General features: G+C 39.1%; 1 protein-coding gene across 1 annotated transcript; it reads left to right on the forward strand.

Annotated features, from left to right (window-relative positions):
- Window positions 1-7,468: 7,468 nt before the first annotated feature.
- On the forward strand, window positions 7,469-16,102 carry LOC122560425 (Na(+)/H(+) exchange regulatory cofactor NHE-RF2-like; the record flags this gene model as incomplete). Its single annotated transcript, XM_043711058.1, has 4 exons — window positions 7,469-7,672; window positions 7,804-7,957; window positions 9,376-9,419; window positions 13,446-16,102. Coding segments are annotated over 4 exons (561 nt in total), but the record flags the coding sequence as incomplete, so codon positions are not given.
- Window positions 16,103-16,909: the final 807 nt, after the last annotated feature.

The following is a 16,909-nucleotide window of genomic DNA, read 5'->3' on the forward strand; positions in this document are numbered from 1 at the left end:
TGTGAAACTTGAAAGGGTTCAGAAAAGATTTACAAGGATGTTGCCAGGGTTGGGGATTTGAGCTGTAGGAGATGCTGAACACGCTGGGGCTGTTTTCCCTGGAGCGTGGGAGGCTGAGTGGTGACCTTGTAGGTTTACAAAAATATGAGGGGCATGGATAGGATAAATAGGCAAAGTCTTTTTTCTGTATCGGGGAGTCCAGAACTAGAGGACATAGGCTTAGGTGAGAGGGGAAAGATATAAAAGAGACCTAAGGAGCAACTTTTTCACACAGAGTGTGATACGTGTATGGTATGAGCTGCCAGAGGATGTGGTGGAGGCTGGTATAATTGCAACATTTAAGAGGCATTTGGATGGGTATATGAATAGGAAGGGTTTGGAGGGATATGGGCTGGGTGCTGGCAGGTGGGACTAGATTGGGTTGGGATATCTGGTTGGCACGGACGGGTTGGACATCTCTATGACTCTGTGCTATGAGGGTGGAGAACTGGAACGCACACTTCCTGTACTGATTTGGAGAGTACATTTTTGGTGGAAACAGTCATATACAGTAAGAGGATTTCATGTAGACATCCTGATAGGAATATTCCAATAAGAATATTCATGCTCTCAGCATGAGCAAAGAGGTCAAGCCAATCGAGGCAACCAGTTAGTGGGGCTAATGGAGAGCATTCTTGGACAAGGGATTTAAGGTAGATGATCCCATGATTGAGGGGTGCTTGTGGCTTACAGTGCAATGGGAGATAGTCTCTTTAATCATTCTAAACTAAGAATTACAGAACTGGAAAGAACTGAATGTATTCAGAGGCTGATCATTGAGGTCAATTGACTTTGTCATACAGATGGAGTTATATGGAAAATGTCCTACCATATGGGACCTAAACGGCTAAGGCTGGGTCAGTAACTGAAGTGTTTGAGGAATGTAAGGGGGACAGATTTAGGGTGAGTACTCCTACAGTTGGGAAGTAATTTTAAATGTCTTTTTTGTTTTTGACAACCTTTCCTTGGAAGTGTAATTCTATAGATAGCAAGGTGACTTTCCTTCAGGGTAACCCGCTCAAGCGGGAAGTATCCTTTCAACCCCCAAAGGAAACATCAGGGATACAGCAGGAAGCTCTGGAAATTTCACGAATGTATTTAAGGGTTAAATAATGTTCCTTGAGTCTGATATTTTTCAGTAAAGGCAGTTCAGTTAATGCTGGGGTGTTTGCAACTGAAAGTGGACATGGCAATGTTCTCTTGGCACGATAATCGAAAGATTTCAGGCATCTTTATGATACGTGAGAATGATTTTCTGTCAGGAGGGAAGGCACCAATGACTTTGAAGAAAAGATTATCAGTTGAGTTAGGAAAGGATCCAAAATTGGATGTCAGGCGGCTGGAGTTTCAAATATTTGGGATTGGAAATTAAGCGGGGTAGGTGAAATGTCATTCTACGCTAAAAGTTTTATTTGGAAAATGTAAATGCTATTGCAATTAGTCGTACTAGATTTGGTTTGAAAGATGAGGTTGCTACTTAGGATGAGATGGAACAGCTGAGTTGGACAGCTGAACTCGTTAGGTGCACAGACCAAACCTGATGAGATGCAAGTTTTGCTGTGTTGGAACTTAGTCTGGCAGTGAACAAAAAAAAGGTGGAAAATATCTTGTGAATTTAAAATCCTTTTAAGTTGTTGAAAATAGAGAAGGTTATGATCCAGTTTCTCTGCTTTGGTTGATCACAAAAATATGAAATTATGGATTTCTCAAATGCAAATGTTGGTGATGGATTTTCCAGTTTTGGAGGATTTGTGATATCTCTTGTGGGAGAAAATTGGAAATGTTACCCCTTGACATGGGAGGTAGAGAAAATAAGAATGGTGAAGAGTTTGTTAGCTTCTGAATCTCTGGCTTTAAGTGATGTTGATGTGGAGTCCTATTTGTCTGAGCTTTTAGCAGAAATACTTTACATTAAAAAGAAGGTCTGAAAGAAGAATCCCAGTAGAATCTTACATTGATAGTATACATTCTATGAAACGTAAGTGAAAGTAGAGCCAGTTTAAAACAGGTACTAGAAAGAACCTCTGTTTAGGTGCGTAGACATTGGTATCGACTTTGTTTCTGTCAAGGCATTGCTCTTTGTTGATGATCCTCGAAGAAGGATGTCTGACTCTGTCTAACAGTGGGAATATATCATTGTTTTTAAATCGATATAAATACAACTTTTTTTTTCCCTTAACTGAGGGAATCCAACAGAGTTGGCAATGCTAATCTCTTTGACACTCAAACAGACCAGCTCCAGAGTTGATTTAGTACAGGTAATGTTCATTGGACTTTTGTATTTAAGAAGTGAGTTTGGGTTCAAGTCCCACCTACTCCAGAGTTATGTAATAACATCACTGAACACTTTGATTAGAACAATAGGTTATGTAAAATAAAAATTAAGAGCGGAGTTCAAGTTTGGACTCTTATAGCACGGTGGTAGTATCCCTACCTCTACACCAGGAGGACTGGGTTCAAGGTTTGTTATAACATCCTTGATTTAAAAAATCTCAGTGGAGTTCTTCCCTTGGTAAGCAATACTTGGGTAACTTGGTGGGTTTTTTCTAAAAAAAAACTGCTGAGTTCTTGAGGGTCTTGTGGCACAGTGGTAATGTCCTTATCTCCAGGCCAGTAGATCTGGGCTAAAATCTCACCTGCGCTGGAGGTGTGTCCGAATGCACTCAGGCAGTTTGACTTTAAAAATAACTCCAGCACTTATTTGTAATCACACTTGAGTTAACAACGCTGGAAAAATAGAACAGAGTTCTTCCCCAGTGGGGCGACTGATTTCTGAGCAGATGGAAGGATCCAGAGAATCATAATCCTTATAGTGTGGAAGCAGGCCATTTGGCCCATTGAGTCCACACCAACCCCCTGAAGAGCTTACCCATCCCCTCCTCTATCCCCATAAACCTGCATTCCCCATGGCCAATCCACTTAATTGATACATCTTTGGATGTAGGAAAGATGAATACTTTAATATTTGTGCTAAACTATAGATTTACAATAAAACCCTTTTCTGACTCTTTTTTTTAAAAGCCTTTTGCTGCTTAATTCGACACATGGATATCTCTATTATAAAACACTTGTTGTGGGAATTGGTCAATATAAAGTTGATTTTTCTTTTCCCACCTGCAGCTCCTGTTGATGGAAAGTTTTTCTTTGTGCTCCTGGCAGGCAAGGGTTTGTGTCAAGGACAATCTTTTGGAAAAAGTTATCCTTGTGTATTGGCCTGAGAACAAACTGATTACAAGCAAAGAAAACTGTTTGACAATGTTGTGTAGTGTGTTTTCCTTTCCATATAGGGCACTGTTCCAGTTAAGCTAATTAATTTTTCTTCAGCCAAAAGTTGAAATATTAGGTGACTGAAGTGCAATATGTAATGAAGCACTTGACTTTTCCTGGTTCACGTGTTTGTGTTATCTAATTTTTGCTGACTTCTCACTCATTGCAAAAATAGAAATCTAGACTTGGACTTTTGGAGATAGGTGGGAAAAAAATCCTATGTGATAGATTTGGACAGATGTCAGATGTAGTTTCTTTACTCCGAGTAGTATGGGCGTGGAATGCCCTGCCTGCAACAACAGGACACTGGCTAACTTTAAAGGCATTCAAATGGTCATTGGATAAACCTATGGATGAAAATGGAATAGTGTAGGTTAGATGGGCTTCAGATTGGTTTCACAGGTCAGCGCAACATCGAGAGCCGAAGGGCCTGTACTGCATTGTAATGTTCTATGTTCCATGAGATATTAATTTATATAGTGCCATTCACAACCACAAGACACTCCAAAGTACTTCACAGTTAATGAAGTAATTTTTGAAATAGAATCACTATGACATTTCCTACAATATAGTGCTGTAGGTGCTTTCAGTTCGAAATTTGAGTAATTGATGTATATTTAGCTTGGGCGAGTACCTATAGCTTGAATACTTTTTGGTTTCAGTTGAAATTATATTAAATGGAGGTTACAAACCAGTCTTGTTATCTTAAAAAGTGACCTGGTAAATGAAAAAATTAAAAACAAACTGCTGGAGAAACTCAGAAGATGTGGAAATATCTGGAGAAAGAAAGTGTTAGACAGTAAATGGGCAAGTTGTACCCCTCTGCAGAATCTCTACTTCCTTGACAACTTGCTTTCCTGTACCCATGTTAGTGTAATTGGCAAAATTAGCTACGTAACATTAGTAGTAAAATGATTAACCTGTTATTGACCTTCCTAGTATTGGATTCTAACCATTTTCCCAATGAAGGATGTTAGACTCCTTTTCGGTTTCCCTCCTTTCTTGAATAAAGTTGTTATATTGTTACTTTCCACTCCGTTAGGCCTCTTCCAAAATCTAAGATGTTTTGGAAAATTGTAACTCGTACCTTTTTAAGATTCAAAAATACAGACTATTTGATCCTGGAGACTTGTGAGCCTTTGGGTCTAATAGTTTTCCCAGCAACTTCTCCCTGCCTTGTTTTAAACTTCTCTCTTTCAGTCATGTTTTGATTTTCAAGTGTCTATGGAAGGTTTGCTAGTGAAGATATATGCAAAATACATTCTCAGCACTGCTGTTATTTCCTTGTTCTCCATTATCAACTCCTCACAACTCAATCTCTAGAGGACCAATACAATCCTTAGTTATTCCTTTGTATGCAGAAACTCCTCTTATCTGCTTTTGAAATACTAGCTGAATTTCTTTCATACTCTACCTTTTCGGTCCCTTTTGTCACCCTTCTTTCTGGTGCTTAGAATTTGCCCAATCTTCTGATCTGTGACTAATATTTATAGTTTGGTTCAATATTTGTTTCAGTTTGGTACAATTCTTAACCATGGGTGATACATCCTTCTCAAATAGTCTTTCTTTCTCACTGGGATCCACCTTCGCTGAGGGTTAATAAATATCATCTTAAAAGCCTATCAACGTGCTTCTACTGTTCTATCTTTTACCTCAATTTCTCAGTTCGCTTTAGCTCACTCTACCTTAATGTCCTTTTATAGTTCTTGCCATTTATGTTTAAAATGCTAGCTTTCGACCCAACTTGTTCCCTTCAAACTGAATGTGAAATGTTATGTTGTGCTTGCAATCACATGGAGGTTCCATTACTTTGAGGTTATTGATTAAATCTGTCCCATTGGAAGTTGATAGGTTTAGATATTGTTCCAAATACAACTTGCAAACTCCTTTTCCAGGCTACCTTTGTCAATCTGATTTGTCATTCGTACTTATATCAATCCCTATATGTGCCCTTTTTAAAAAAAATTGCCTGTGTACTCTGACCCAATGGTGTAACTATTAGAGGGGCCTATAAACTACTCTCTCAATATAATTTTAACTTTTTCTATTTCTTATCACTTACCCAGACTGATTCCACATCTTGTAGAAAGTCAGGACTGCAGATGCTGGAGATTAGAGTCGAGAGTGTGGTGCTAAAAAAGCACAGCAGGTCAGGCAGCATCGAGGAGCAGGAGAATCGACATTTTGGGCATAAGCCCTTCATTAGGAATGAAGCTTGTTGGCCAGGGGTCTGATAAATGAGGGGGAGGGGGGGGGGGGGGGTTGGGGGGGACAGAATATGTTTTCTGCATTAAGAGACCATTCAGCATTCTGGAGAGACCATTCCCTCTGTGACTCCCTCGCCAGGTCCACACCCCACACCATCCAACACACTCCATTCCCAGCACCTCCCCCAACCACCGCAGGAAGTGCAAAACCTGAGCCCACACCACTCCCCTCACCGCTGTCCAAGGCCTTCCACATCTGACAGAAATTTACCTGTACCTCCACCAATTCATCTACTGCAGCCTGTTGCTCCTAATGTGGTCTCCTCTACATCAGGGAGACAGGATGTCTCCTTGCAGATCAATTCAGAGAACATCTCTGGGATACCTGCACCAACCAACCCTACCGCCCCGTGGTTGAACACTTCACCTCCCCCTCCCACTCTGCCAAGGATATGCAGGTCCTGGACCTCCTCCATTGCCAAACCCTTACTACCCGATACCTGGAGGAAGAGCGACTCATATTCCATCTTGGGACCCTGCAAATACATGGGATCAATGTGGATTTCAACAGTTGTCTCTTTTCCCCTCCCCCCCACATTATCCCAGTCCCCTTCCTCCAACTGCACACCACCCTCTTGACTGGTCCATCTATCCGCTCCACCCTCCTCTCCGAACTATCACCTTCTCCCTCACCTTCATCTATGTACTGCATTCTCAGTTACCTTCCCGGCTCACCCCATTCCCATTTATCTCTCAACACCCCTCGCCTCACAAGCCCCATTCCTGATGAAGGGCTTTTGCCTGAAACGTCGATTCTCCTGCTCCTCGGATGCTGCCTGACCTGATGTGCTTTTCAAGCATCAAACTCTCGATTCTGATTCCACATTTTGCTGTTTTTAGCTAAAATCATCTCCTGCTGCTGTACCAATATCATCCTTGATTAACAAAGCTACCTTGTTGTCACCATTTCCTATCTTCCTGTTGTTTTGAAATGGCAAGTACCTTTCAACATTCAGGTCACAGACTTGGTCACCTGGTACCCATGTCTCTGTAATGACAATCATGTTGTATGCATTTATTTCTACCATTGCTGACAGTTCATCATTTTGATACAAATGTGTGCGTTAAGATGCAGACTTCTAATTTTTTTAACCATTTTTGCAATCTTTGGCCTTATCATCTGGTGTTTTCTTGTGTTTATACACTCTGGTTCCTTTCTGTCATACTGTGATGATTGTTGGCAGAATAGCTATTCTGGTCTATTACATTTTATAGACTCCCTTTTATTTTCCATGTTTCCTCTCACATGCTTTGTTCTCCCTGCTGTTTAGTTTAAAGCCCATTTCTACTGCCCTAGTTATTCCACTCCAGTGATGCAGCTCCCATTTTTTTTCCATGTCAGTGTTCCATGAATCAAAACCTATTTCTCCCACACTGCTATTTGCATCTTGCATTCAATTCTCTAATCTTATTTACATCAATTTGCTTGTGGCATATGTAAATAAAAGCAGATTGAGTGTCTGCTTTTTAATTTAAGCCCCTAACTGCACTTATTCCCTATATAAGTTCTCTTTCCTAATCCTACATATCTCGCTGACACCCACATGGACCACAACAACTGGATCTTCCACTTCCCATACATCTTAAACCGGGGCACCAGACAGGCAACACAACCATCTAGACTCTCAGTCTGAACTGTGGAAAATTATGTTCGTCCACTTAACTATACTGACCCCTAGTACTGCCGCATTCTTACTGACCCTCCCAGTTGACTAGATTCTTGTAGCATGGGGCTGTGATCGGTTCACTACTGCAGGCCCCTTTCTCTAATGTGTACAAGTTACAGAAACCTTAGAGTTGCAGAAGCAGAACCATTTTGTGATCTTGTTTAAAAGTGCTCCTGATGTTTGTTGATGCGGTGAGGTGCTGGAGAGTCTCTGTGCTTTTGAAAAACACATTGTTTTCTCATTATTTTGCAGGCAGTCAATGGACAAACCAAAGAACTGTGCCCTCGGTTGTGCTGCATGCAGAAGTGCCAAAATGGCTACGGTTTTAACCTTCACAGTGAGAAAGCAAAACCAGGGCAATACATCCGATCTGTCGATCCAGATTCCTGTGCTGCTAAAGCTGGCCTGCGGCCTCAGGACAGAGTTGTGGAGGTAACTATACCTTTTCCAAACTCTCTGTAATTTGGCATCGTTTATTATTGACTCTACTGGCCCTTCTAAGATAGTTGAGATCTAACAGATGTTTCGTAAAAATCATGCATTTACCAGCTGCCTCTTTGCAGGTGAATGGTGTGAACATTGAAGGGAAGAAGCATAGTGAAGTTGTAGCTCATATCAAGGCCTGTGAGGAAGAGGCCAGGCTGTTGGTGGTGGATCCAGAAACCGATCAGTACTTCAAGAAACTTGGAATAACTCCAACTGAATCACATTTGAAAGGTGAGAATCGCCACTAAACTTCACTCAGTCCTGTAAGAAGAAAATCGAATGCTTAATTCCGTGCAGCCCTATTTCATTATTTGAAAGGGGTTACTCTTCACCTTCTGTTCCAGCTACCCTAGAAAACAACAACACCAGAATAAGGCCATTCAGCCCAATACATTTGTGCTGGCTCTTTGAAAGAACAATTATGCTTTGTCCAATGTCGTGTTCTTTCTTTTCATATCCCAGTATGTTCCATGGTCCCAGTTTCCCTTAAAAGCTTATTTATGGAAATCTGAACTGGTTCTGAAGTAGGGTAACTGTACCCAGAACATTAATAATGCAATCCCTTTATAGATGCTGTCTGAACTGCTGAGTTTTTCTGATTTCGTTGTTGAAGATCATTACTGCTGAGTAAAGATATTGATGTCCTTCCGAGTGTGAATTTCTTAATAGTTTATCCAGCCCTGACTCTGACCAGGCAGTTACACAATCAGTCCTATCATTGAACTGTCTAATCAGTTGGAGTAAAACAAAACTGTGTAGATTTTGGCTGCACCCTTTTTATAAAAGGAACTGAACTAATCGGTAATAGAAGAGTTAGAGGGTGAAAGGCTTCCCAGAAATGCTAGTCTAACTGAATTTGCCATCTTGTAACTAGTGGGTCTGGAATTTATACATGTAAATTCATAAATGGTACTTGTTGCCAAGAATGAAGATGAGACTGTCCAAGGTTGCATCGTTTTGATGCTTCCAGCCTGAAGGCAAAATAGATTTTAATCCTATGGAGGATTGGAAATGAAATCCCAAAGATGAAAACCGTAATTGGCATCAGCCCTTACCACACTACTTTACAATAAACTTGTTGAAAGAATTAAGATTTATGAGTAATGTCTTTTTAAAAAAATATATTTTTAGTTAAACCAGTCACCACTTCAAACTAAATGTAGTTGTTCCTGAGCTCATTTCCATTGAATGTAAGACTTTGCAGTATTTGGATGCTGTATGCAGCTGGTGGAGTAATACAGTCTGTTTATAATGCATCAAATAGCGTCATGTCATTGTCAGGCGAACTGGTCATAAACAGTTACTGATCTTGGATGAACCAATTAAATCAGCCCTTGGTGAGGCAATATTCAAGTCAGTTGTGCTATTAAAGTCTGCAGCTTCAAGACAGTTCCACAGCAGTGCTCCAGTGTCAACAATGTAGTGATTATGGCTGTGTTGGCAGGCCACAGCACATCAGAGAGGATTCAATTTCACGACTTGTCTTGGTGAAATTTGAACTTGCAGAGGTGACTTTTGTAGACATTGTCAGTTTCTCGGTAACAAAATGAAAATTGTCACAACTTCTGTCATTTAGCATAAGGAATACTTTGGAAGGCAATATGAAAAGTGTTGTTCAGTTCCAACTTGCCGCCTTCTTCTCATTTCAGGGCCTTTGCCACAACCACTGGCAAATGGATCGCCGCGAACACAGGTGAGTAATGATTCAGCGATGGCTGATGCCAGAAGCAAATGTAATTCTAATTCTACGAGGTGCATATTGAAAGTTATGGATTAAGAATTCTTGTGGTTCTGTCGGTCTCATTGCAAAGCCCAGAAGATACTCTTATGTAGGGATTGCATAGGATTAGGCCATTCAGCCTAATTAGACCATGCCAGCATTTATGCTTAAGCGCTCTTCAATCTTATTGACATAACTGTTCTCATCTTCCTATAAATACATCTATGCTACTCGCTTTGAAAATAGCCTGTGGCAGTGTGTTCCAAATTCTCACCACACTCTGGGTAAGAGAGAAGATCTAGCAGGTCAATGATTACTATTTTTACATAATGTACAGTAATGTCAATAACTGTAGAACCAGACTATGTGAAAGTCAGTGATCTTGTCGTAATGTAAGTGGTTAGTAATATTAATAAGCTTCAAGGCATCTATCTCCCCAAGAAGTTAGTCTTTATGATAATATTTTGGGAGTTAACATATGGAGTAACACTCAGATCACATCATACAGGCTGTGAAATTTGATTCATGAATCCAAGACATTCTGACAGTAATTAGGCACCAAACATTAATGGTAACAGCTAGTACCATAAAAGATGGTATTGGAAGTGGAAATTTGAAGCATTTCACCCCCCGTAACAATAATTCCTCATCCTCTATCTACATTCGGAGGTGAAGTTACACCCATAACCAAGACTAAAGTGCTAAAACCTTCACTGAAGCTCACTACCTCTTCGGTGCAAAAAGAATAGTGAATACTGTCTTTTTTTAAAAGTTTGAATGGGAGGCGATAGTCAATCTATTTGTTTTAGAAAGGGAGTTTTGCAAGTGTTGATGGACAGCTCAAACAAAGCAATCCTAGAACAAAGCACAGAAAAAAACACCAACAACGTTTTTCATATTAATAAGGTCTTGCCAGATGTTGGTCGATCACATGACCTTGGTTTTCAGAAACATGCAAAAATAAGGCGTGCATGACATAACCTTTTTCTATTTAGCACAAATGCTACAGGCATTTAAAACAACAACAACAAGAGAAAAGGGGAACCAACAATCAACTATGAAAAACAAGGAAAAAATGCAGTAATTATTTTATGCTGGCATCTTGAAAGCATAAAATGGAAAGCAAATATCTGAGCGTGGATTAGCACCCTGATGATATTCTAGTTATTTATTGAAGGAATCAATCTTTACTTCTTGGAACAATGAATAGCTGGTAAAGAAAGATAGGCAAAAACATCCCATCTTGCATTGGGAATAGAAAGATTTATAGGATTACCTCTTATTTCAGAACTTCTAATGGTCACATAGATTCTGACAAAATTTTCCACATTTCCAACTTAAATTCGAGTCAACCACAGGATTTAGAGGATTGAGTTCATTCTTCATTGACAACAGCTAGGTAAATCTGTTTGTAGACTGGTATTAACATATAGGTATGGAATGTGATTTTACTAAAATAGCTAGTCTGAGAATCATATGGAAGTGGTCATTGCTTTTACACTCATCAAATGCCCCAATTTTCTAAGAAAACCCGAAGTGCAACACGTGAAGGGGTGTCAACCAAGGAACAATGTCAACGATGTTTCCAAAATTCCATCCGTTGCATGCGATTACTTCAAGAACGATCGGCAATGACACAGTGTACAAACCCCAGTCAGTACAGGGGGCACTGTATGCGTCTGTCCCATTAAATTCCTGTCATAATGTTTGTTCTCCTACCCTCCTCTTGCCAGTGTTCTATTGTTCACTAATTGAATATCCATCAATTCTTAATTTTAACGATTAATTATAGTCCAGACAATTATTGATTTGTACAAAAAAGAAGTTTGTAAATTTCTAATCCTTGTTAATATTTATCACCTTATAGGTGTTTGCCTCAGGCAAGAGAAACAATGTCCTATCTAGTCACACTGATGAGAAGATGGGTGTTTTAGTTCTACAGGGTATGCTTCTTTGTAAGGTCAGAACGGTCTCTACTACAGGAGTCCTCAGTCACTGATAGTATGCTGATATCTCAATTAAGTCCCGTCTGTAGTAATTAGAGCTACATACTCCAAACTCCTTGGGACATTTTACCACATTGTAGGTACTATATAACTACAAGATTTTTGATACCTTGATGCTGTAAATATTTTCAACCATGTTATTTCCTGTAAATATATTTTAATAACTTTTAACCTGCCAACTAATTGGAACATGTGGATCACATTGCAGTTTTGTTATATTAAGTGTCACTGATTCTGTTAGGTGACACCGGTGACATTGTAAATAGCTACACAGATTATATTTTACTCTATACCAAAATTATCCAACGGTTTAGATTTTGTGAAATGTGGCATATTCAGTTTTGCACTGAAAGACATTTAGTGACGTGAAACTTGCACAAATAATGAATATTGTCAGACTCCAACTCAGAGCAACGTAATTGTGACTGCTCTTCTTCAGCAATGCAAGTTTGCAGAAAGCTTATCATTTGAGTGGATTTTGAGTGAGGAGAGCAAGTATCAAATGTGCATGCAGTGCACTAGCAGGGGCTAACAGATCAGGAAGTGCCTTGTTTGAAGATGAGACACTGAGGTAAACTCTGACACAGCCTGCCAACAGCACCATCAATTTTTCTATGCTAATTGATCTAATTCAAAACAAATTCATTTCATGTGGCAAGCAGAGACAGAATATTGCCCTGTGAAAGGATTTTAGTTTTGCAGAAGGACAGGAGTTGCACTCTGCACTGCAATTAGTTGCATTAGACTATCCGCAGCCTCTGAGCATGCATAAATAACTGATGCAGGTCACCAGCAATGGCACATGTATTGCATTAGGAACTTGCAAAGTATATCAGTTACAGATCATATCATTGGTTTAAAGTTTAATCCTGTTGCACAGAATGTTCTGATTTGATTTAATCTCTTCCTTCAAAGATTAATGGAGAATCCCCTTACTATAATGAGTTAAAATATACAGGTTTTGACGTTATTTTCTTGATTTAGCAGTTAGTTGAAAGGAATTATTTTGAACTTTCCAGCACGGTGAGATACAGTGATGGCATATATTTCCTGAAACAAGACTATAATTAAAAGCCCAGTTCCCTGCAAATTAGAGTGAACTTAATTGCAGACTTGGTATTCTTCAGCTCTTTGAGGGTGTTTCATATTGTATAAAGAACAGTGATTATTTCTAAGAGTATCTTGCATTTTCTTCACGTGACTGCATCAAAAGGTCTAATCAGATGGTTAAGTGAAATTTGTTTAGTTAAATTATAGGAATTATGATCTAAGAAGACATTAATAATATGAATTGGATTGCAGAAACATCCAACTTAAAAACATAATGCTCTTGTGATATGAATACAGTTGGAGCAATGCCCTAGTTAAAGTTGTTTTGGAGAATTTTGCTTCTATGAATAGCATCACAATTATTAATCTGTATCATTGAACATTGTAAAACCCTAATCTGAAAGTAAGTTAATCAACTTTTATTATTCAGCCAAGTATGATATAGACCAGTTTGTATGCTGAAAATTGTAACTACTGTTTTGCTATTTATACTATAGATAAGATTTCCTCAACACCTCTTTGTCTCACCCGATCAATGTATCCTAATTCTCATTCTTCTAACCCCTTGAATATATCTATGCTACACGTTTTCTGTGGTAATAAGTTCTGCATTCAAATAGATGTTCAAGGAAAATATATCACCTGAATTTCCAATTGGATTTATTATGAGCAACACCTGATTTTGGGAACTCTGCAAGCTGGGGACCCTGTTAGAGTGGATGTGTCATTTACACCCAGCCAATGGATCCCCAATGTGGTTGTAATAGCCTCCTATTGGGCTTGCATCCCACAACCCCAAGTTCCTGCTTTCCACCTTTCACGTGCACTCTTTATCCCTGCCCCCTTACCCACTCATGCCCACTACCTTTCCTTTCCCAATCACTTGAGCCAGTGATCTTTCTCTTGTGTATTTACTTATTCTTCCCTTTTCAAACCCATGCAGGTGAAAGAAGAGCTGGAGAATGACCCGTTTGTAGAGAGTGGATTGAATCTAAGTCCTACAGCAGCTGAAACCAGAGAGAAAGTGCAGGCTAAACGTAAGAACAAGAGGGCACCTCCAATGGACTGGAACAAGAAGCATGAAATTTTCAGCAACTTTTAAACTGGATGGATTGTCCTATTGAACATTTCTGTACCCCTGACCTTCAAGCAGACTTAACATCATTCAACTTATTTTTTTTGCCCCTCTGTATCAGTTTGCTGGCCTGGTAGAAAAAAATGCCTGTTAATATGATCATTAAAAGACTGTGACCAAAACCTATTTATGCCAGCTGCTTATTTGCTTTGTGCTTGAGGTATATCTTGCATAAGATTTGTTGTAGCGCAGTTTTAATCATGCTAAATGACTGTTTTTCCATCAGGTTTGTTTTTTTTTGCTTAATTTTTTTTACAAGGGCTGGGTTCTGGTTATTGCAATTAGCCTTCATTACAGGACAGAATAACTGGATTATTAGTCTTACTTTCTGAAGTAGAATGTCTTTTGTGACAGTTCAAGTATGATTTTATTTGTCTCGCCTAATAGCCTCCAGTCTGCCAATCCTTACACTCGAGCAACATGCTGGCCTTTCTGTTAAGTGTTTATAGAGCTGCCTGGTTAAGTGTCTTTGTTTACCTGGTCCTGTTTTTTAACACTGTGACAGGTTATAGTTTCACCAGATGGTGCTTGAAATGCAGTCTTTATTAGTTTTAAAGGAATTTACAAATCGTGAGGCAGGTAAGAGGGGGAGGCATGCGGCGTATTATATTCCTGAGCATTAAAGCCTTGATGTAATACACTAGATAGAGGAACCATTTACTGCACATAAGAAATGTCTCAACTCTTATTTTGTATACTAACTGCTGTTTTAGGCAGCATTGAAAATATTTTTTACATATTTTCCCCTGCAACATTTTCAGTCGATTTATAGTGATTGTAATCAGTCACTAAGCGAACTGAGTTATTTCAAGCAATGACAATTGAGTGCTAATAATAGCGATTAAACATTGTCTTAGCACGCACTAAAATATCATTGGATGGAGTTGGGGAGAGCGAGGTGCATTTAATACCATCACTAGTTGTCTATTAATAAGCACATGCCTCACAATAGGTTTTAGATTGATTTTTGTTCAGAAGTAAGATTCATTTGTGGGTTTTATCAACAAAATACAATGGTTGGAATTAACCAAACTAACTTGAAGTATTCATGTTGATCCCTGATTGAATACAGTAATAAAATCTATTTGAAACATGTATTCTAAGGATTCCTGCAGGTCGGTGCTCTAATGAGGTGAAAGTAGTTGAACGAATTGGTTTGAGATTGTCAAAAATGTATTTGCTGCATTGACTGAGAATTGCAAAGGGTGGGAGGTCAATACATTTTGGTGTTTTAGATTCTGGCCAGCTCTTCCTGTTTAGACTGCATTTTCCACTACGTTACCTTTTAAATGTTTTCTGAGAATAGAATAATTCACTTTGTGTGCCTGTGTGCTCTAGTTGCAAGCGAGACCCCCTTCTGCAGCTGGCTGCAATTCTTGGATAATTTTTTGTTGTTGCAATGCTCAGCTTTTAACTTTGGACTCTTGTGACACACCATGGCTGTCTATTTCCAACCTTGTATATTTTAATGACTCTTACTCACAAGGCCAAAATCTAGGTGCCACATTTTGAATAGCTTCTACATATTCAAGATATAAAATAATGACAAACATTGCATAACACTGCTAATGGAGGAGTCTGTAACACTGTTTGGGATTTGCATGGATCTTGTAACTTTTTAGACTGAAACAACCACAAACATTCAACATATCTTTGTATAAAACCTGAAAATGTTGGAAAACTCAGCAACTCAGGAAGCATCTTTGGAGGGACAAAGCAGTGTTAATAATTCAGAAATACAAACATAGCCTTGGACAAACTAAACAAGATCAGCAGCAGCTGTGGAAAGAGAAACTGTTAAATTGGACTTGAAGCATCAAGTTTGTTTCTGTCCACGGATGCTGCCACACCTGCTGAGTTACTCCAGCACTTTATTTTTATTTCAGAATATCCAGCAACTGTAATATTTTGCATTTATTTTAGGGTTAATAGTTCAAGTTGATTACTATCACCATTAAAATCTTATAGTGGATCATTTGACCTGAAATATTTAATGCTCTGTATTTCTCTCTATAGATGCTAACTGATCATTTTTTTTGTTTCCGATTTCCAGCGTTCACAGGATTTTTATTTTTATTTTATTTCAGTTTAAAATATTAGAAACAAAATGAGCTGGAAAAAGTGAAATGCTGATTAGGAAAATTAGATGGTTTGTGGACTGTCGTCAGCCTTGAGAGGTGGAAAGTATTAATCGGCATGAAAACCATCTGTTATAGGAACTGAATAATCTTTGCTTTCTAGCTGAATACATTTCAGTCAATAATGCAAGATAAATGGCTACTTGAAGGAAAGCATGTAAACATTTATATAATCAGGCAGATTTCTGATACCAGTGATTTGTGCGGTCATTATGTCTTATACGTCTGGAAATCTAGTTTGAAAACCTCATAAGCACATTTCAGTAACTTGTATAATATGGTCTTCTGTGTATACTGTATATTGTCAATAAATGTATCTCAGCATGACAAACTGGCTGCTTTCAGTTCATTCAGTTGGAGTTTGGATAGCATTGCAATGCACATGCCTTTTAATTGTCTACAAATTGATGCCATCCATATCAGACTTTTCATTGATGTAGTGCCTGTAATGAATTAAAACTTTCCCAGGCATTTCACAGATGTGACTAACTGATGGAATCCTTCTCTGAACCCCAAGAGGAGACATTGGAATGGGTGAGCTTTGGAGATGGTCCAATAGATAGGTTTTAGGAAGTACTTTGAAAGAAGAAGGCATTTTAGAGAGGTGGAGCTTGGGGGGTGGGGGGAGAGGCAGCTGAAGACTGGCCCATCAATAATGGATTAATGTAGGAATCTGTGAGCAGCCAGAATTGGACAGGGCACAACGACCTGAAGGTGGGGGTCTGAGGAAAATTGGAGATTGGTTGGGTTCAGATCATGCTGACTTTTCATTAGTGCTTTTATTACACTTCCTTTAACAGCCCGGCAAGAATGAAGGTCTTGAATGGGGTCTGAGTTGGGTGAATGAGTTAGAAAATCTTGTTCCTTAAAAGGAAACAGTTACTTCTGTGGTCTCAGCCTGATACTTGCAAGAATTTTCCAGTCTGTTCATTGATGGAAAATGTCATTTCAGCGTTTCCTTTATAAATATTACTGGAGTGAAGAGAATCAGTTCTCCATCCTGCATCTGCCTGAAGCATCTGTTACTTTTCTTCAACCCACTGGCCCTCCTTTCTTGATAACCGGCACTCCAAACCATTACCATTTTGGTATTTTCTGCTGCAATATTATTGCAAAGTAATTCCCCTAGTCAGA

This window comes from Chiloscyllium plagiosum, chromosome 21 (assembly GCF_004010195.1).
Source record: "Chiloscyllium plagiosum isolate BGI_BamShark_2017 chromosome 21, ASM401019v2, whole genome shotgun sequence".
In the NCBI taxonomy this organism is placed as follows: Eukaryota; Metazoa; Chordata; class Chondrichthyes; order Orectolobiformes; family Hemiscylliidae; genus Chiloscyllium; species Chiloscyllium plagiosum.